This window comes from Contarinia nasturtii, unplaced genomic scaffold (assembly GCF_009176525.2).
Source record: "Contarinia nasturtii isolate CC-2019 unplaced genomic scaffold, AAFC_CNas_1.1 Cnas_scaffold_285, whole genome shotgun sequence".
Lineage (NCBI taxonomy): Eukaryota > Metazoa > Arthropoda > Insecta > Diptera > Cecidomyiidae > Contarinia > Contarinia nasturtii.
In genome coordinates this window covers 1,101,280-1,123,575 of record NW_022197640.1, presented here as the reverse complement: position 1 = coordinate 1,123,575, position 22,296 = coordinate 1,101,280, and the positions used below count along the sequence as shown (strand labels likewise).

Here is a 22,296-nt window from a genome sequence, read left to right as displayed (position 1 = left end):
GAATCGAATCATTGTTCGATTAAAACAATTGAATAAAAAGGATATTTAGACATGTAGAAAACAAAATCTAATCATGATTTATGGTGATTCACACACAAACACTCGGTAATTCAATTTGTTTGCTTATCACAAAAACCCGATCGAAGGGCTAAGTATTTTTCCTTTTGGTATGCGCTTTTTCATCGATATTTCTTGAATTGATGAGAGAGAGAAATGGTGTGAGAAACGCTTGAAATCTATCTAAAAAAAATAAACGTATCCATATAAAATCTAATTGAATTAGATTTGCATACTGGCAAAGGCGTGCACCATAAACCAAATTATGCATTGCAACAAATTGAGCATGTTGAAATATATTTGTGAGTCATATATGGCAAATATGTACTAACTAATTGTTATACAAAAAAAGAATATTGATCAGTTATGAAACTAAATTCACTATATTAAAGATTTGTTCAGTTTGAATTTCTGTTTCTTAGGATGGAACAGATCAAGTCTGTTGCATCGTTTCATTTTCTTTTAGTGATTTTGTATGCCTATAGTCGGTTACAGTTCAGTTCTTTCCTTTATACAAAATATTTTGCTTGTTTTTTTTGTAAACAATTTTCATTTCTAATCAAATTATTTATTTATTTTTTGCTATTTAATCACGGTTAGCCTAAAGTTTGTTCACAAGTTACACACTACAGAATTTGATTTAACAGTTCCCTTTCAATTCGAAATTCTTAATGTGACAAATACAATAAGAATAATTGCTTTGTGTTTTTTTTTTAAGAAATACGTAATAATAGAGTAATTATCAGAACTAAAGTATTTTACAAGTGCAAAGTGGTGTAAATACACTCCACTTTTATTTTAAATGATATTGTTGTTGTTATTTTTTTTTTTGCTGTGTGACTTGAGCTTGTGATTCATATTTTCCATATAGTTCGATGGCCGACATACGCACAAACACACCGTTTAAAGTGTGATAGTGTGTGCTCACGATTCAAAAACAATTGTCATAAAAGCCATAACACCAATGCCAGCACATAATGCGAACAATTGTTTAATTGATTCTCGTGAATCGGTCTCTTTGAGTAAATCCGGTAAAACGGTAACTAATGAGATGTGCAAAAAACCGCCGGCTGTAAATGGCATAATCCATGAAGTTCGTGCTTCCATTGCGCTCGTCACATTTGTACCACCAATTGCAACCAGTGCACCAACCAAACCGGCACCAGCTGTTAATAATTGCGCCTTGGCTGCATCCCAACGGCTAAAGCCCGATCGTAATAGAATCGCAAAATCACCCACTTCATGCGGAATTTCGTGTACTACCAATATCACATACAAATATGTTAAATTATTAAATTAAATTCGATATTCAATCATTGATGAAAACTTACACAAAATGGCAAACGTTCCCAATAGACCATGACGAAATGAAACTAAGAACGATCCAGCCACGGCCAAACCGTGCGTAAAGTTGTCAATCGAATTGGCAAGTAAATTAAGATAGCCGGCAATTTTATTCGGTTGATTTTCCTTCTTTTCGTGTGATTTTCCGGCCAAAAAGCATCCATTTGGAACATCTTCAATGTCACACGAACCATTTTGTGCACAAACCAAACCATCTTTATTGTCGGGAATTTTTCCACCACTTTTTCGTAATAAACAATTTGCAATTTCCACACATTTTGGTTGTGGATTGCTTTCGTCAGCGTTTACATAACCCGAGAATATTTTCTCAACAATGGTAAATATTAGAACGCCGCCCAATACCCAAAGGCCACTTCGCATCGATGGATGACCATCTATGGTTCGGAACCAAAGCAAACAAAAACAAAACAAGAACCGTTTAAATTTTTCTTTGTATTGTAATTGACTGTATTTACCTGCGGTTTTTTGAGAAAGATCAGAACTCCAAGCCTCGGGTAACAAATGTAAAAATACATCACCAAGCAGTCCACCAACGGCAAAACTCAATAATACCTTGAGAGATTTTGATTCAGCCGCTACATTGAAATGAAATATAAATTAATTCAAATTATTGATTTAGATCGAATAAAAACCTAAGCACACATACTAAACAGGCGAGGGTAATTTTTTTTTTAATGAAATGATCGATTAGCAATGTCGTATCAGCACTTGAACATTTCAATGGTAACGTGGGAATCATAAATCATGTGAACGCGACAAATTAACAATAGGCACGTACATAAATTTAATTGATAAAGAATTGCCACTCAATAGATCGAAACTTATCGGCGAACAGTTTGAATGGTTAAGTAATCAATACACAGTTGCGAAAAAAATGTGAAATATTTCAAATGGTAAATGAATCGGATGAAACTTACGATCATTAAATTGGGAACCGCCCGCATCCAACGGGATGATTAACAACGGAAATATTCCACTAAGTCCAATTACGATGGATCCCAATATTGAGAATACCTAAGGGGAGAATCACAAAAGAGAAGAATTAATTTGAAATAATCGAAAATAATCGCAATAATCGAAAAAAAATCAATAACAATTATTAAATAATAGAAAGGTAATTTTTAAGTGAATTGCCCCTAGAGCATACCCATGGCGTGTACTCAAATTCAATTGATTTGATATATTCAGGTGTGTAACGTTCGATAACTTCAGAGTAAATGTAACGCAGTGTCTCATCCATGATTGGCGACAGTGTTGTATTCATCTCAAGAATTGTTCACGTTCTGAAACTCACACCGGATGGATGATTTCCTTTTAATAACACCTGATCCCTATGTAGTCGTTGTGGGCGCTTGTTGTTGCTGTTGTTATTATAGTGTTTCACATAAATCACGAGTAGTGACAATGAAATAACAGAGTTTTATCAAAAATGAGCTTAATTTTTTTCTCAGTTGTCACACTTAAATCACATTTATATCATCATCATTTCGTGGTAATTTATCGGCTTATCTCAATAAAATAACAACAATAAATATTTGTAATAAGCGCTGTACACAAATTGGATACGCAAATGGAAGTGGTGCACATTTGCGGTGTGATTCCACCGAAATCAAAACGTTTGGTTTAGTCAATCTGGAATTAAATCAATATGATAGAATTATTGGTAAATTTATTTAAAATCTGTGGAAAAAATATTGATATTTTATACAAATGATTGCACAGATGTGATTTTTGCACGGTTTAATTAAAACAGATAAAAAAAATGTGTTGCAATTAATTCGATAATCGTAAATAGGTCGTTTCTGCACCCTTTTTGGTTGAGTAAACAACAAACAACTGCAAAACACTATGATAAATGAGAGTGAGAGAAAAACGGCGGTTATATGGCAGTAGTTATATTCACAACCTGATATTATCTAAGGCAACGAACGCGACTCAATTGACGACCGAATCATTGGCACATGCGATCCACTCTTAACGTTTATGAACAATATTTGATTTGACAAGAAACGAAAAATGAACGAAATAGACACACACACAAACAAACAAAATATATGGGAAAGAGAGAGAGAGAAATACACAGAGCAGGCGAGAATATGAGCGAGTGAATGGGTTAGCAAGAGTAACAAAGACGGGACAATAAGCCAGTTGAAAGTTAATTGCGATTCATAAAAACTCACGTACAAAAATACAAGTGCCCAGAATGCTTGACTCTATCAGATGTGCTACTAAGTGATAAAGTTGCCGCGCCACCGCTGCTGTCGCCGCCGACGACAACAAACCCGCCACCCGAACAATGTCACAACAACAACCATTAAGAAGTGTCAGTAGTGATTTGAAAATGGTTTCACTGCAACTATCGAGACTACACACAGAGATGGTGTAAATTGTTTGGCAAAATCAATGAGAGAAGATCAAAAACGAAAAAAAGACACACACACACACACACATCTCGTGTAACGTGAATGAAAATTTCATTGACTGAATTGGTTTCCTACAATTTATTTCGCCAATTTACCGAACCATAATTCACTTGAATTAACGTACAATCGAAATATACACAATTATGGAATGTGTTGCAAATCTTCGAGTACACCAAAAAAACCGGTACAAGCGAGCAAAAGACTTATTACTAAATGTGAAGTCTAAAGAGTTGTATGTGTGTTGTATTTTATGTTGATGCGAAGCATACATTTCATTCCATTACGGGCTCAATTTGAGGAGCTATAAATAATGGCAGAATAAAATAAAAAAGTGTTGATACTCGTAATCCGTTACAATGCGACACAACGATAAAGCAATTGATTTTAGCTACTTATTTCCTTTTCGTGCCGAATTGTTCAATCAATTATCGCGATTTGGGCATTCATGTTTCTATAAATCATAGGTCGTTCGGATGACAGAGTTATTTTTGCGCCTTTCAAATATGTTTGTTGTCGTCAATAATGAATGATTTCTTTTTTCCACGGTAGAGAGGAAAAAACCACGTAATTTGGTACGTGCGATTCTGTCGACAGATTAGCATAGAAAATGCATCCTTTCCAATACGCCATTTCGACGTCACCAAACAACAACGTCGTCTATCTTTTTTTTTTTAATTTCTCTTTCCTCGAAAATATCATTGCTGATTTTTGCCGTGTGTGCATGAAATATACACTCGCTTTTGTGCTTGCAAAACGAAAGGGAAGACAAAGGCATACATTTAGCAGTAACAAAAAAAAAAGAGAAAAGAGAGCGAAACACTTATCAGGCATTTGAGAGAATAACTGCGGTTAACGTCCACATTCTATTTATGCATAGTTTGATTGTAAAACAAGATTAACTGTACAATGTCGCTGGTGTAAATTGAGAGAGTTTGAAGTTCATTCTTTCCAAAAAATATACAGAAATTGCAAATCAATTGATAGATGATTGTTTCGACTAACAAGCAAAAAGTAAAAAAAAGAGTTCAGCATTTTAGAAAAATTGTGAAATATGTTTAATGAACAAATTTCGATTTAATCTTATCGTCACACATAAATCCTTATCATAAAACAGTCGACAGTGTCATATACAATGTATTTGAACAATGTCGAATAATTGCACATACAATTTTTAAATGTTTTTTTTTTCGCTCCTTTTCAATGTGCCATTATCACACAAAACACTGGCACTGTTTATCCAAGCAAAAAACATCCAAATATTACAGTTACCGTTAATTACTTTATAAAACAATAACAACAACAAAAAATTCGTACTGATAGGCACATTTTCATAAACACCAACGATGAAAATGTAAAAAAAAGACGCACATACATACAATTGATAAATAATTGAAATTCTCAAGTAAGAACGAAACAATGACTCTTTGTTGACAAGAGAAAAACAAAGACAGCAGATTCGCGCTCTTTGAAAGTGATGACGCATTATTTTAAATATTAGATAGGATGTTTATTTTATCTGCATTCAGATTTATTTATCACATTGGGGGAAAAATGCATTCGAAATTTGATGAGAAATGGAATTCTGAAACAAACAATAAATAAAATACGAAATGATTCACTTGCGCAGAAAATTGATATACATTTAATCAACCAACACAAAGTCCATTAAGTTAGAAAACGCCATTTAAAATTGAACATCGTTGTGTCGCATAGCATAGTGCATTTTATTGAACTCGAATTAATTGAATACCAAAGAAGAAGAAGAAGAAAAGGCAGAGAGAGAGAATAGAAGAAAAAAAAACAACACAGTCAACATGAACACGCGCGTTGTGCGGCATTTGCATAAATAAACAAAAATAAGGCGAAACAAATCGAAACAAGAATGAATGTTTTCGGCACTAACATGAAACATTCGATTCGAAACGCAATTGAAATTGTCAATTTGAATGTTATAATTAGCTTGTCAAGAATCTTAAAATGATGCACACAAAACAATACGTTCCGAAATAGCAATTGATAAAATTCAAGATGAAAACAACAACAACAACAACAACAAAATTACAATTGTTTTAATCAGCCAAGACACAGTTCAGTTTCTTCGCATTTAAACACACATCGAATGCATATTATTGACAATTATTCACTGTGAACGGAATTAATCAATTTAATCGTTTGTTTTGCTTGTATCGTGTCTCTCAAATCGATTTTGTGTAGTGATATTGTTTCCTGGTTTTGACATTCGATCATAGTTATTTTCGAACCTTTTAGTTCACACATCACACACACACATCATCACAACAACAACGAACAAAAATGAATAAAAAAAAGAATGAAGAAAACTTTACCCTCGACTAAACACAAGTGTTCGAGATTTTACACTATCATATCACAAAATTATATGCTAATTGAGTTTTCAAATTCCATCCAGAAAATATAAAATTTGCACTCAAAATCAAAATTCACACACGATCACTACTGGTGCATACTGCTGAATGACAAACATTCATTGTTTCTGTGCTACACTTTTTGTCACTATTTATTTTCTCTCTTTCATTCAGTCTGTACTGCTGCTGCTGCTTCTTCTTCTTCAATGTTTTTGTTGTCTCAACTGCGTTTGAATTTCATTTCACATGTCACATTTTTTTTTCATTCTCTTCACTTTTATCAAAATCAGCTGTGTGACCGGATTTAGCACACAAATAAGAGAAGAGATGTGTCATTCGATGTGGTGTTCGAATGTATAATATCTTGGCCTATCGAATTGTTATGAGCGAGAAAAATACGATTTCCATCTTATTTGTATGTGTTTCTGGATGATTGTTATTGTTGGTTTTGCGTTGTAATGATTGAATTCGTCGCGCTTTCCATTGACATTTATTCGAATAAGAATCGAACACAACCGTCCGTTCAGTTTATACACAACAAATTGTTTGGTTATGTTTTACAATTCAAATGGACACGGAATATTGTTACGCAGTTAATTAAGAAAAAAAGAAAACAATTCGAATATCATCGCTGACTGTATAAAGTTAACCGATTTTGTATAGAAATTTGTTTTGTCAATGAAATTGCTTCATTTTTGGTCGAATCTATAATTGTGGATAGCACAATTGAATTCTGATTATGGCATGCACGGCTACCAACCAATTCTCACAAAATATCAACACATACACACAAAGACAACTGTCAACAAATACGCAACACTCACATCTAAACTTATGGATGACATTCTTGTTCGACGTACACCAATTTTGCTTCTATTTACTATCGTCACAACAAAATATTTATATGAACTTTTTTTAATCACAAAAAAAAATTGAAAGAAAAAAAACCGTGGAAACCGGCCCGTTGAGTTGCATAATCTGAGATTCCGGAATTTTAATAAATACAACAACGAAAGAGAAACAGAAAAAATATAATCAAAAGAATTATGAATAAATGACAGATGAATTTTAATTTAACTGCAAGTGGCCGATTTGTCTTCGAATGTGATTGTTGTTTGTTATTTTTATCTATGCAGTCAGTTTTTCAACACTAAATCTGCCCATTTTTCGTTTTTTTTTTTTTTAATTATCAATTGTGTAGTGTATGTATTTGTATATAAATTTGTTTGAATCATTGATAATTAGAGATCCAAAAATGGATCAACATTTTCGGTAAATTATAATTCGAGTCTGTAAAAAAAAAATAGTGTCAAATGAAATATTACGGCCAAACATTTTGGAAATACATTCATTGAAATACATTGTTTATTTTTGTATGAACAACAGTTGTTTCCCATTGCAAATGTAATCATAGTGTAAACAAAAATTGGTCGGTTTCCATCCATTCCATAGTAGTTTTAGTGTTGGTACATTGTTTTTCAATTGATTGTGATTTTTGTTTTTGTTTTTTTGGTGCAATATGAGTGAAAATATTGGAAATTTATATGTTCGTGCCGAAAGTGAAGAAGAAGTGAATACAGTGAATAGTACACCAAAAAAGTCAACATCGTTGTCATCGCTTCGAAATTTAATTCGATCGGAAAGTCGAACGTCACAAACCAGTTTAGCATCAACTAGCAAAACCGAACCACTTGACAATGGTTCTGACAGCTATAGTACTATATCACCACCGGTTCTCCAATCCGGTGAGTAAAATTATTTTAAAATTTCATTTCGACAAATGTGCCGAACTATATGAACCTGTCACACATGAATAAAATGCATTCGATTGGGAATGTGCCGAAGAGTTGACAGTTGATATAAAGTAAGCCAAAGAAAAAAAAATCCAGATAATTATTGAGAAGGAATCACATTTTTGGTTTGTATATCAATCCGTTTGATTTGATTGACGGTTTTGATTTGGTGAAATTAACGAAATAGAATAAAATGACCCAATCCACGTACCGAATTCTTCAGTTCCATCGGATGTAAACAATAAACACAGTGTTATTGGATTTGCGCAATTCGAACAACAATTCTGACAGCCAGCCATGTGAAACCGTTTACACACGCTTTGCACATTAATTCAATGCGACATTGGATTGTCACACAGTCTTTATACCATTTATGCATGGCGCCAGCGCATAAACACTCAAACACCATGAGCGCCCTTCTTTTTATTTTTGCGATAGCCACATAAACACACTCATTCATATATCCACACATATATAAGCGTTCATATTATACGCGAATGCAATGGACGAGTGAGTCGTTTGTTAGAAGAATACACATTGAGTGTGATACAACAACTGGGTGGAAAAAAATCGATATTTAAAAAGTCAAACGCAGTAAACGACAAACCTAAGAGGAATACAGAGAAGAAGGAAAACCAAAGCAACACTTGTATTCCATTTATTTTGACGGTAATTTTCAATCAAATTGACCAATCAAACATCAGATTCAGTGAAAATAAATCAGCCGCATTTTTTTACAATTGAATAAAATAAAATTCATATGGTGGATTCACACACAATAGAAAGACACTCAATCGACACCAAATCAATACGGTTTTGCTAGTTGATTGAAGCCAAAGCCGAAATCGTATTAGTATTTCAATAGAAATCGAAAGTGTAGTGTGCTTTTTGTGTTTAACAGCGCGTTTTTTTACTGAATATAAAGATTCACATTTTATCGTTTCTCTTTGTCCATCTTATCTGATACGAGAATTGCATTTTTTTTTTTTTTCAAAAAAAAACATACGCTTGAATCAACTTGCGTCGTTATTTGTTAGTCGTCCATTGTTTTATTTACATTGTTTGATGATTTGCGAATTCGAATTGAATCGAAAAAAATAACTTATCTCTCTCTCTCCCGTTGTTTCTTTTTCAATGTTTTCTATTCAAATTTATGGTTATGGCTGTGGCAGCTGTCAGAAGTGTTCGAATGTAGTAGCAAAGATGCGAGGTGGCTCAAGTAATAACGCAAACAACAACAATAACAATAACACCAGTCACAATAATAATTCGACAATGATAACGTTGCCCAGAGGAAATCAGGATATGGAAGAAGTGGCTGGCGCACAAGATACAATTTATTTGTGCAATTTTCGTGTATCGGTGGATGGTGAATGGTTGTGCTTAAAGGAATTACAAGATTTAGATATACAGGAGAGTTCAAATGCGCAAAACGATGAAGCTGGAACGATGGCTAACTTTGGTATTGCAAACAATAAATGCGAAGACAAATTGGATCGTGATTGGGTCAATTACTGTAGGTGGCTTGGTTTGATTTGGTTTATGTTTGTCTATTCTCTTTTCACCATAAAAAAGAACATCCTTTTGAGTATTTTATTTATTGGTTGCAAGAGAAATTGTTGAGAAATGGCCCCATCGAAACAAATACGCCATTTTTCGTTGCACAATTTTTGTATTTAGTTTTTACTTTTCACAATGAATGTGTACCTTTTTTTTCAATTTTTATTTGCTTTAGCAGCACTAAACGAAAATTATGAAGACAAAAAATTGATTGAAAATTTTGAATTTTCTCCATTTTTAATCAAAAATTAATGTTTTTTTGAAATCAAAAACGTTTTTTTTTTAAATCGAAACCAAAATATCTGAAATTTTATTTGTAGCACGGGACCCAGCAGCGATTGAACGCAGCAATTTGGTGAATATATGCAAGCTTGTTGTTAAGGAATTGTTGGAGCAATCGATTCGATTTGGACGAATGCTCGATTCAGATCATTTGCCGTTGCAGCATTTTTTCATTGTACTTGAGCATGTGCTGCGACATGGGCTAAAGCCAAAGAAAGGTTTGCTCGGTCCGAAAAAAGAGCTCTGGGATATTTTACAGAGTGTTGAAAAATACTGTTATGAAGCTCACGATATAACGGCCAGCGTTCGAGATTTGCCAACAGTTCGAACGCATATGGGTCGTGCCAGAGCATGGCTTCGCATTGCATTGATGCAAAAAAAATTGGCCGACTATTTGCAAGCACTCATGGAACACAAAGACGAAGCATTGGCCGAATACTATGAACCGCATGCATTGATGATGAGCGACGAAGTAATTACAATTTAAAAGCAAAAAAAAAAAAAACATTTTTTATATTTAACTTTTAATTTTAATATTGTTCAACTCCAGATCGTTATAATAATGGGCATTTTGGTCGGTTTGAATGTGATCGACTGCAATTTATGTTTCAAAGAGGAAGATCTAGATTCACAACAAGGCGTCATAGATTTTTCATTGTATTTACGAACCAGTTCCCGTGCAAGTCCCGACGATGAAAATGTTCATGTGGCCGCAATTGAAGGGCCCGCCGGCAATATGACAGCTGTATTAGACCAAAAGAACTATATCGAAGAATTAAATCGACATTTGAAGTATGCTAGCATTGCATGCTCAAAGTGAAAATTCCCATTCATAAAATGTTTTGTCTGATTTTCTTTTAGTGCGACCGTTGGTAATTTACAATCGAAAGTCGAAGGTCTAACCACAACAAATGCATTGATGAAAGAGGATTTGCAAATTGCACGAAATAGTTTAATGGCATTGCAAGCCGAAAATTTGGCATTGCGTCGAAATACACAGCAAGGCAATGACGGTACCAAGAATGACAATCCAAACAATGGTCTCGATCACATCGATCCAGAGATGGCACAAGCATTAGCAACCGAAAAAAAGAAGCGATTAGATATTGAACGTGAATTAGAACTTCAAGTAAACGATAACAACAACAAAAAAATTCCCCAATTTTTTTTTTTTTTTTCAATTTTGCAAGCATTCACCAAATTTCATAATTTCACAAATTAGATTTCGTTGAAAGCCGAAACGGAAATGGCCATGAAGCTGCTTGAAAAAGATATCCACGAAAAACAAGATACAATAGTCTCGCTTCGGCGTCAACTCGAAGATATCAAGCAAATTAATTTGGAAATGTATAATAAGTTACAGGTATCTGCAATCGTTCCAGCCCATTTCCTCTATAAAAATGGTTCATTTTTATTTATTTCATTCGAATTTCTTTCAATCACATCCATCCACAATTTTCCGTTTATTTATGATTTTTCAGTTTGAAAATATATTTTTTTTTTTCAATAATTTTTTAGTCGTTAGATCGAAGCTAATTTGGTTGAACCCATATTGATTTGATCGAGATTGTTGTTGAAAAACAAATTGCAATCCAAAAAAAAAAACAACCCCAATTTATTTTTTTACAAAGACTGAACAAATATCAAAAATCTATTTTTGATCTAATAAAGGAGTGCGAATTCGAACTGACACAAAAAGGTGATATGGTTGCACGTCTTCAAGTAAAAGCCTCCCAAATTGGTAAACTTTTACAAACGCTCGAAAATAAAAGTTCAGAAGAACATGGTAAAAAGACTGCAACGCAATTAAGTAAACAAAAATCGGAAAGCGGACCACCCATTAAAAAGCCATATATTGATCCAATTCCACCATTTAATGCGAATAAAATCCGAAAATCTCCATCAGCTTCGTTGACCAGCAGCGAATTGGCGTCGACGTCATCGTCAATGTCAAAGACTCAGGCAGCTATCGCTATGAATACATCAGATACAAGCGCCATAAAAGATGTAAACACCAAGAATGCCGCCAAATAATCGTGTTTTGAGCTCAATGACAAATAAATCAATCGTCAAGAGAATAAATGAATCGTTGTCGCTTAGTATAAGGCCAAACATTTTCAGCGATATATATATAAATGCTTCATTACAAATCAAACACCTGCTTTAATTCCAATTATTTTTGTGTCAATAAATGAAGAAACTAAAATTTGAAAGAAAATAAAAATGTTTAAAATATCAACAGTCGCGAAATGGAATTGGTGATGCTTGAAAGAGAGATTTTATAGATCATTTAATTATAAAAACTAATATACATACATATTTTACAAACTCATTTATTCAGGCGTGCGAAAGAGAAGAAAAAATTGACAAGAATATGTCAAGTTGAAAATTGATAAATAAACGGTCATAAATTGAAAGCAAACTTTGTCTCATTTTAATTCTGTTTTTACGTTGTTTTTGGCTAAAATCTGGTTTGGTTTTTCATTTGTATTTTCGACAGGAGTGTGAATCATCACTGAAGCATAAAAGCGAATTATTGGCAAAACTTGAATCGCAAAAGGAAACAATGGCCAATGTCATTGTTCAGCTTGAGAAAAAGTACGTTTTTGTTTGTTATCTCATTTGTTTGTTTATTTAAATTTTCCATTTTGATAACGTTTTATCAAAACAATGTTTAATATCTTTATCATTTTTTCGGTTTGTACTTTTTCTCTATTCTCTAGATATGCCAATGAAATTCAAAGTTTGACAGCGTTACAGGAAACGTCACAAGCTTTATCGTTGCAAGTAATTGCATGTGAAGAGCGTGCATCACGGTGTGAGACAGATGTGCGTGTCGAACGTGAATGGCGTATTGATCTTCAAGACAAAGAACAAAAGGCTTTGGCCACAATCAGTGCATTGCAATTGCAAATCAAACAGCTAAACGATGAAATCAAAAATCACGATCGAATGCGCAACGATCTGGAACGATTGAAGAAACAATGGTCGGAGGCGCAAATCACTCTCGAAGAATTGGGCATCCAATTAAGCGTTAGCAAATTACAAGTTAGCGAATTTCAAGAGAAATTGAAAAATTCCGAACAAACCACTTCACGGCTTATCAACAGTGATTCCAATGGCAGTGTTTGGACACCGGATGCATCAACATCAAATTGCAAAAAATGCGAACGAGAATTCAGTCTTACGCGACGCAAGGTAATGTGATTTTTGGTTTTACATTTTAACAAAAGTACCACTTTTTACGAAATACTTCTATCATTCGCAGCATCACTGTCGAAATTGTGGCTTTATCTTCTGTGCCAGTTGTTCGGCCAGCTGTGCACCACTTCCAAATGACCAGGGCCAAATTGGGAAAAAGCCAGTTCGTGTGTGTGATGGATGTTGGCAAATCATAAATGCAGCCCGGATTACATAATTGACAACAATATATAATAGAGTCACGTTCTTTAAAAAAAAATATAAATTACGGTGCAACGACCTCGAAATCTATATGTTTAATCATGTTTTGTACAAGTTTACTTATATATTACCATACATATATATATATATATATTTGATTATTAAGAAGTCCAACAATGTCAAGAGTCAACTTTTGATAGCAGAGCAACATTTAAAAGACATAAGTCAATTGGAGAAAAAATTTAGTAGAAAAATGGATAATTTTTTTATACCGAAAAAGAGAAACGACGAAAACGTTTTTATACAAATTTATAAGATTTCTGGCTGAATGATTAACGATGCAAAGCAGACAGAAAGCAGAGAGAAAATCGAATATATTTTGCTACGCAAAAATGAATTTTTAATAATAATTTAATCTGTTGAAATATGAAGCAGATGAATTATGCAGAAGATAAAATTTTATTAAATCGTCAAGACAAGTCCTTTTTAAAAAATTATAGAAATGTTGAATTATTCTGAAGTCAAAGAAGTATAGCAGTTTTCATTTTATTGGATTGATAAAATAAATTAACTATAATAAAGTGACCGGCATTTTTATTCTCAATTCTAAATAATAATTAAACGCTTTTTCAGTTCATTTTTATAGACTAGTTCACGACGGGAAGTCACTTCTGTTACAAAGTACAAGTTTAAAAATGTAAATAAGAAAAAAAAAACACGAGCACGTAAATAAACACAAGTGTCTCAGAATGTATATATTTGTATTTGATTCGTTGATTTTGCGGCGAAATGAGAGTAATGTCAAATTGAGTTTTGCGTCAAATATCTGGCGACACTAACACCATCTGTTGTTCTTAAATGTAATTTGAACAAAATGTATGCATATGTATGCAACATTTTCATTTATATTCACCAAATAAAGTAAATTTCATTGAACATTTTCCATTCGAATGCCTTTTTCACCATTTCCCATTGCCTTTAATCATTTTAAAATACTTACTATGCATGTTTACTGCTTTGCCGCTCATTCTAATCCAATTATTCAATATTTTAATGGTTTAATGTTGGTACGAGCGGTCGAAATGGAAAGCATTTTTGTGTGGTGCGCCATCGTTGTATAAGTTCAATGACAGAAGCGTACTATCGAAATTTATTATTTCACTTGGAGTTTGTGTTGTGTCGCACCGATTGTCTCCATATTAATATCTATATATTCGGTGTGAAAGACAAAAACAAAAAAAAAATTCGAAAGCAAATTGTCTAGGAAATCTAATAGAAAATGTGTCATACTGAGTGAATTTAGTGAATTTTTATTCCGATTTAAAGTTGAACACAAAATATTGTTTGGCCGAAGTCCAAAGAAATTCTTGCGAATCAAAAATTGAAATATTATGCCACCACAGCCACTAGAGAGTATACAAAATGCGGCTGCAACCGATGGTGGTGGCTTCACAAATGAAGCAGCACGAGGCGGTACCATCTCATTGGCAATGCTCATTGATTTTATCATACAGAGAACTTATCATGAGCTCACCGTTCTTGCAGAACTGTAAATTTTCTCTTCTTTAGTATTCTCATATTGCGGCTCATAGCGCAAATTTAAATGAGATGACAAATGTTTTTAAATATGTTATGAAATTATTATTTTTTTTATTTTTTATTTTTATGCAGTTTGCCGAGAAAGACCGATCTGGAGCGAAAAATTGAGATTTACAATTTTTCAGCGAGAACGAGGCAACTATTTATTCGTCTATTAGCACTTGTAAAATGGGCTAATTCGGCTTCAAAAGTGGATAAATCTTCCGTAAGTGTTGATATATAAATGAATTCGAAATTCATTCGAATAAATAAATGTGTGTTTTTCGTTTCGATTGCAGCACATTATGAACTTTTTGGACAAGCAATCAATGCTTTTTGTCGATACAGCCGATACATTGGCACGAATGGCCCGTGAAACCTTGGTCCATGCCCGTTTGCCGAATTTTCATATACCAGCTGCTGTTGAGATTCTGACAACTGGTACCTATTCTCGGTTGCCCACATGCATAAGGTATCAAATATTTTAACAATAACACTTGTTTTAATTTCTGACTCACCCCCGACAATTTTTTTTTTTTTGACAATTTCAATTTTCAGAGAAAAAATTGTGCCACCCGATCCAATAACGCCGAGTGAAAAACGACAAACATTGTTGCGTTTGAATCAAGTGATACAGCATCGTTTGGTAACGAGTCACCTATTGCCACAAATGCGAAAATTTAAAATTGAAAATGGACGTGTCAAATTTCACGTCGACCATGAATTCGCGGTGTCGTTAACGGTGATGGGTGACGGTCCGGATATACCATGGCGTTTGTTGGAAATTGAAATTTTGGTGGAGGACAAGGAAACCGGCGATGGAAAGGCATTGGTACATACATTACAAGTGAACTATATTCATCAATTGATTCAAGCGCGTTTAGTGGAAAGTCCAAATGCATTGACTGAAGTGTTTAATGTGTTGCATTCATTCAGTCAATTGTTGCAATTAGAAGTGCTTTATACCCAAACATTGCGTCTGAAAATCGATCGGCTGGACGAACATATTCATGTGGATGAATATGTGCCAGGTGTAAAATTAACCGTTTCATATTGGCGTGAATTGACGAGCAAAGATCCAAAATCCGAAATGGGCTATCGATTTACAGTGCAAACCGATCCAAGTGATAGTGCAAGACCGTTGGCCGTGCTACATATGCCATCAATTGGTGCTAAAGAATCAACTGAGGTCGCCGATCGAGCCGTTCGTTGTGATCTTCTTTCAATTGAACGATTACTGGTACACACGGTTTATATTCGATCACTTGCCCGTCTCAATGACATCAAAGCTGAATTTCAAACATTTTTGAAAGACGTTGATTGTAAGTACCAATAACATTTCGATTTTATTTTCATCTTTTGAATTGAGAAATAATGATTAATTTACAATTTTTTAGATCACTTACAAGGAACGCCAGCCATTCTTACCGTTCCTGTATTGAGCCCATGCCTTCGAGCCGAACAAATTCACATAACTGTTGATACGCATACAGGAATGTTGCGATGTCATGTGCCTAAACATCTTAATTGTACAGTAATTCCAGAACTGGAATCAGCTTTAAATAGCGATATAAATAAACTACCACAATACGTTAGCGAGTTACGATATTGGATAACACAAAGACGATGTGAAAAGACACTCCAACATTTGCCGGCCACATCTTTTGAACTTTTACCATTGCTATATGCACCCGATCCAGCACTGGCACGAACTGGCCGACATAAAATATTCATCAAACTACATCGACACTCAAATATCATTTTGGTGTGTAATTTTTCTTTCTCTTACCTTTGCTTCTTTCTTTTTTGCAGATGAAATAATATATTTTCATTTTTGGTTAATGTTCAGGTGGTGGAAATTAAGGAGAAGCCAAATACATCGTGTGAAATGGAATATAAATTTCATTTAATCTTTGTAAAGCACATTGCCATTGATGAGGATCCAAGAAACCAATCAAACCAATCCGAAAGTGATGTACCAAAAAAATACTTGACCGTTCAATCGATGGTCGAATTTGATACGTTCACTGCAACACATGGACCAGGAACTTATCTTGATGGTATGACATCAACATCTTTTTTATTTTTCATTCTTGTTATTAACTCGCGGATCATTTTTGTTTTTCAAATGTTAGGTACATCGAATAAACGTAAGCAATGTATGATTGATGGACCAGCTTCCAAACAGCCGAAAACCATTTATCCGGCCTACTTCATACCTGAATTGGCGCATGTAGTTGCAATGTGCGACGAGAAATTGCCATTCTTTGCATTGGCTCAAGCACTCAGTCAGCGCAAAGTTAATCACACTGGACTACAAATCGAAGCCAATTCAACCAGTTTGGTATTAAAACTGTTGACACTTCCAATGCCCGAAGTAAAGCCATCTGATAGCAAGGTTTGTAGTATTTTTTCGCAAAACTCTGTCAAAAACTGTTTGAATCATTTTTTTCATTTGTTCATTTGCAGAAGTCCATTCCAAAGATAGATCAAGCAGTTCGAAATGCTTTGATGAAACGTTTGCTTTCGGTGTCGATTCGATCGCATATTAAGAACAACAGTTCACGATTCTGGACAGTAGAAATCATCTTTTTTGAAACACCTTTGAAAAGTAAACATCATCGCGAACAAGGTATGATTATTTTCCACGCATCTGAATGATAATTTAAAATGTGAAAGAAAAAACTGATTGGTAATTGTATGTTTTAGGAAAGCGTCGTCCAATATTGTTCCAGTATGATATGGGTACTATATTTTTTTTTTCTATTTTTTCTTTTAGTTGGAGCTCAATTTGATTTCCATTATATGTTACTTAATTATCATAATTTCTATTCTTTTGCGATTATCCCGTAGGCACCACTGATACTGTAAATCATACAATCGATAGTCTGCTGAACGATTGGTCAAAAATAGTCTATTTGTATCTATTGGTTCATGATTTCGCTGAGCAATTCAAAAACGGTACGTCCCATTTATATTTCCATCGTTTGTCGAATGTTTATTGAATTTTTTTTGAATAAATTGTTTGTTTCTCAATTTTTGTTCTCATAGAAGCGAATTTGCAAAATTTCGTTGTGATTAAATCGTACTCGTATACGAATTTATTGATTGGATATGGGCCAAATAAAGAGGTCACTGTCAGTATATTCTGGTGCACAAAATCAAAGGAATACAAAATGATTTTCAATGGTGGCAATACAGCGATAAATGCTCATACAATAATGCGTGAACAACTACAGGCGCATCTCAATCGACATCACAATTTATCGCAAATAGTGCATATTATACACGAGACATATCAACCGCTTAGTTCCATTGCAAAACTACCGATTATTCCGCAATTAGGAATACCAGTAAATGTGATTTTAACATTTATTTTCCTCAATTTGAACAACATTTCTAATTTTAAATTGTTTCCGTCCACTCTCACTCTTCATTTGTAGCGACCATTGAATCCAGTGCTGTCATTTTGTATTTTACCTCAATCGCCCACATTGCTGCGTGTTTCATATCAAACAATGTATTGCATGGAAATTCGATTTCGAGGTGGTGGTTTAGTTTCAATCAGAGATGGTGCATATAGTAGATTTGATCGTAGCAATGTGGTGGAAGAGTTCACACCAACACAAGGTCTTAAGGGTTTTCTATCGAAATATGTCGACGAATCGGCCGTCTATCGAAGACAATCACAATCGGAGGATGACAACCCACCATCACCGATTACAATGGAAGACACACATGCGGGCGGTTCATCACCTTTTTATAAGTATGTCAAGTGTTGGATTTGAAAAAAAAAAATTACGATTAAAATGGATTTGATTTTTTTTTTAGTTCCAACTTAAGTCTAAGACCACCACAAAGTCCACGTGATGCTGGCCTGCGTTTTCAACAGCCAATCACACCACCATCAAGTTCAAATCCACATACGCCAGCTAGTCCACACATGATTGGACAAAGTCATCCACATAGCAGGTAAATGCCATTTACAAATCAGTAGTTATGGAGAGATGATTTGAAAAAAAAACTTAAAAAAATTGTATTTTTTAGCTTTAACATGACTTCACCACCTGGATCACATCCACAATTACCTCATCCATCACCTAGTGGAAATCTTATGCCATCAAGTCCACTCAATCCACAACCGAGCCCAATGACTGCTCATTCACCTGGCCCAAATCTCGCTTATATGCAATCACATCCTGACAGTAGCCCATTTGCGGCTATGTCACCAGCTGCTGCCAATTGGCCAGGTAACGTTTTTACATTTAATTTCTAACAAATCGATACTAAAAATCTGTATTTTATTTATTTCAATCAGGATCACCACGGCCTTCACCACGGCCTGGACAGAGTCCAGAACATAAATTGCAACCTCAAGGTATATATGACATATCATAAGAATATTTCGACCATCAAATCTTATTATCATCAGACAAAATTGGATACATTTTTTTATGGGCCAGATTTTGTCAAAGATATTTGCTTACAAATATGTATATGTGGTCAATCAAGATGAATTTTACGTTGATAGAATTAAATTACAATGTTCATATTTTTGGTCAGGAGTCAATTTTCATTGCTATCAGGCATGTGATAAGAAAATTTGATTTTAAATTCAGTTTTAAAAAAAACATGTACGATTCTGAATGACACACTTTTCGGCACAAATATATTTTTAGAAATACTGAAAAAACCCCACTGCGATAATGAATCAACATTATGAATGGAATATTAAGATTTTTATTATCTTAGGTCATTTGAATTATTTGAAATGTCTCTTTTTTGTGACTATAACAAAATTGAATTCAATTTAATCACCCAATTCATTTCAAACGCAATTATAAAACCGATTTTCAATCTGAAATAAATTATACATTCGGTTAAGGTAATTGTCATCGGGTCGATATTGAATCAATTTACAAATAATATCATTAAAATAATGTGAAAGGTGAAAATATCGCCTGACTGTAAAATATAATTAAGATTTTTTAAATTATTTTTTCAAATGATTATTTGTATTTAAATTACCGTTTATTTCTTCAAATTTATTTAAAAAAAAAAAACAGCCAATGCGCCACATTTATCGCGAGTAATTCCGGCTCGATCGTGGGCCGGTGCGGTGCCAACATTATTAACTCATGAAGCACTCGATACTCTCTGTCGACCATGTGCGCATCCACAAAAAGATATTCCGGGACCCGAATTGAGTCCATTAGAGCGGTTTTTGGGTTGTGTATCGATGAGAAGAAATTTGCAGCGGCTTATTCAATCCGACGAAGCGGTACGTATTTAAATGTCTTTACGATTTCTTTAGCCTTCATAAATGATTGTGAATCAATTTGTAAATATTCTTATTTACAGTTGCAATATATTACATCGAATGAGCCAGGCGTTGTGTTATTCAAAGCGGAAACATTACAGTGTCAAGTATTTTTGAATCCGATGCACATGCAATCGCTGCATATAAAAGTGTCACCGGCACCAAACGATGCGGGAAAACCAATAATCCAATGGAGCCCCGACGAATTACTAGTGATTGAGCAATTTTTCGATTTTCGAGTGGCTGCTCCACCCTATCGACCATCTACACTGTGCGGTTTTGGTAAAACATTAACACTGCCACCGATTGTACTTAAGGATGTTGTACAATTGATGCGTTTAGATCTGCAACCGGACCTATTACAGCCGACGGCAAAATGGAATTTACAATTGTGTATGCGTGTACCACCGTCAGCGTCATCATTTCAAGTGGTTCCAGTTGGAAATGCTGCTGTTCTGACTTGCCGTGAAAAGATTCTATTTTTCGTATGTATTCAATTTTTTTTTTATTAATTATATACATGATCTGATATCTTTATATCATCGTAAATTTTAATTTTGATTTCAGTTACAATTGACTCGTGTACCATATATGCCTGGCATTGAATGGAAAGATTCGGTGACACTAGTGCTTCCGTTGGTTCATGTTGTTACCAAAAATCTAACACAATTGGTGAGCAGAGAGAATGTACAATCACCGGTTGTGCATGCAGTCAATGAGCATCTTAAGCGTTTCGCAGAGTATACAGCTCACAGTGGTGAATGTTCTTTATTCCCTGCTGTGCGTGATCTTCTTATGAATTTTATTTTGCCAAACGAAATATCACCGGTGCTGCCAAATCAATGTGTAGCATCACCAATGGGTGCCAGCCCAAATCCAATGATGCATTCACCAATGCAAGCAATGAATCAGCCGGGAAATGCACCACCGATTGGTGTACCAGTTCAACCACAACCGTATGGCGGAATGGGAGGCGTATGATTCACCGTCTGCACATAGTAGATATTTCTGTGAAATGATAACAAAGAATAGAAAAATTGCATGAAAAATCGTCCATTCAAAAAAGCATCGATTGGTCGAATTATTTTCTAAATTTAATTAACAGCATTCAATATTGACAAATTGCTTGACACTCCAGCAAAATTGAATCATTTTGACAAAGGACAAAAAAGAGATGAACTAGAAGATTTAGTAGGAATATTTATTTTTAACAAAAAACATGAAAAAATTTATAATTTTAATAGTAATAAAAGTATAACAATAACATCAATAAAAGGAACAAAACAAACACAGCGTTTAAAATGAAAACTGTTGATGAACTGACTATTTTTTCCGTTTTAATATTATAATAAAGAGACATGTACAGATCAAAACACATTTTATCCAATGCGTACGGTTTATTTATCTATGTATTCTTAATGATTATTATTTTTATTATTTTCATGGAACCAAATGGGTGGACGAAAGCGCCCTCAATTTTATTTCTACATATACCTGACGAAAAGAACAAACATACAAAAACAAGCATTATTTTGTCTTTTTTTCACTTATTGATCATGTTATTATATCACTCGTTTTGTGGCGGCGAAAAATCGTTTGAAACACATTTGAACTATGGAATGCATCCTTATGCCATATGCATAATATTTTTAATCAGAAAGTGAATCCAAAACAAATCAATTATTGACATTCTTTTCAACCTCATGAATGTCTTAAATACTGTTTGCATAGCTGAAACTTCAGCGAAATCAATTACCTTATGTTGAGAAGCGACTAAAAAATCATATATTTGGCAAATGTATTTATTATTCAAGAAAATGTGAGCAGCGGAATGAAAACAGGAGAAATAGTTTGAACATTTTGTTTGAATAGTTTAATAAATTCAAAGTGTACAGATCAAAATCAATTCGGTGTATTTTGTTATTTAGAGTATAACATTTTCTGTGTATTGACATGTTTTGACATCAACTGTGCATATATTTTGACTTCAGTACAACATAAATAGAAACGAGCGCAGGAAAACGCTTGCAAACAACATGTATAACATGCAAAAATATTTGCGCGCAAATAATGGCATGGATTGAAGATCAAGCTGGATTCTACATTGATGTAGAGACCATAAGTCTGTTTGT

At 34.1% G+C, this 22,296-nt stretch overlaps 3 protein-coding genes across 11 annotated transcripts; 2 read left to right on the top strand and 1 right to left on the bottom strand.

The window, feature by feature from the left end:
• Positions 1-279: 279 nt before the first annotated feature.
• LOC116337817 (zinc transporter ZIP13 homolog) lies at positions 280-6,819 on the bottom strand. Of its 5 annotated transcripts, XM_031762725.1 has the most exons (6): positions 6,191-6,791; positions 2,570-3,054; positions 2,340-2,436; positions 1,878-1,997; positions 1,389-1,796; positions 280-1,316 (listed from the first exon to the last, which is right to left on the bottom strand). In XM_031762725.1, the coding sequence occupies exons 2-6, from the start codon at positions 2,684-2,686 to the stop codon at positions 982-984; spliced, it is 1,077 nt and encodes a 358-aa protein (XP_031618585.1). In that variant the 5' UTR covers positions 2,687-3,054; positions 6,191-6,791; the 3' UTR covers positions 280-981. The 5 variants fall into 5 exon arrangements, with proteins under 5 accessions (XP_031618585.1, XP_031618580.1, XP_031618581.1 ...); XM_031762720.1 differs by having other exon boundaries at positions 1,389-1,997; positions 6,191-6,819; XM_031762721.1 differs by lacking the exon at positions 6,191-6,791 and adding an exon at positions 3,329-3,416 and having other exon boundaries at positions 1,389-1,997.
• A 605-nt stretch (positions 6,820-7,424) lies between these two features.
• LOC116337816 (protein RUFY3) lies at positions 7,425-13,816 on the top strand. Of its 4 annotated transcripts, none has more exons than XM_031762716.1 (9): positions 8,054-8,691; positions 9,195-9,538; positions 9,903-10,336; positions 10,415-10,656; positions 10,726-10,993; positions 11,087-11,227; positions 12,365-12,462; positions 12,588-13,062; positions 13,133-13,815. In XM_031762716.1, the coding sequence occupies exons 2-9, from the start codon at positions 9,226-9,228 to the stop codon at positions 13,280-13,282; spliced, it is 2,121 nt and encodes a 706-aa protein (XP_031618576.1). In that variant the 5' UTR covers positions 8,054-8,691; positions 9,195-9,225; the 3' UTR covers positions 13,283-13,815. The 4 variants fall into 4 exon arrangements, with proteins under 4 accessions (XP_031618578.1, XP_031618576.1, XP_031618577.1 ...); XM_031762717.1 differs by having other exon boundaries at positions 8,055-8,691; positions 9,195-9,484; XM_031762718.1 differs by lacking the exons at positions 8,054-8,691; positions 9,195-9,538 and adding an exon at positions 7,425-7,974 and having other exon boundaries at positions 13,133-13,816.
• A 600-nt stretch (positions 13,817-14,416) lies between these two features.
• LOC116337639 (mediator of RNA polymerase II transcription subunit 14) lies at positions 14,417-21,537 on the top strand. 2 transcript variants are annotated; one of them, XM_031762332.1, is made up of 18 exons: positions 14,417-14,815; positions 14,938-15,070; positions 15,144-15,316; positions 15,403-16,166; positions 16,242-16,609; positions 16,694-16,904; positions 16,980-17,242; positions 17,314-17,476; positions 17,554-17,589; positions 17,698-17,805; positions 17,896-18,197; positions 18,288-18,610; positions 18,676-18,816; positions 18,892-19,094; positions 19,163-19,222; positions 19,911-20,125; positions 20,206-20,649; positions 20,732-21,537. In XM_031762332.1, exons 1-18 carry the CDS (start codon positions 14,658-14,660, stop codon positions 21,143-21,145), a joined length of 4,479 nt encoding a protein of 1,492 aa, XP_031618192.1. In that variant the 5' UTR covers positions 14,417-14,657; the 3' UTR covers positions 21,146-21,537. The 2 variants fall into 2 exon arrangements, with proteins under 2 accessions (XP_031618192.1, XP_031618191.1); XM_031762331.1 differs by having other exon boundaries at positions 17,896-18,203.
• The last annotated feature ends 759 nt before the right edge of the window (positions 21,538-22,296 follow it).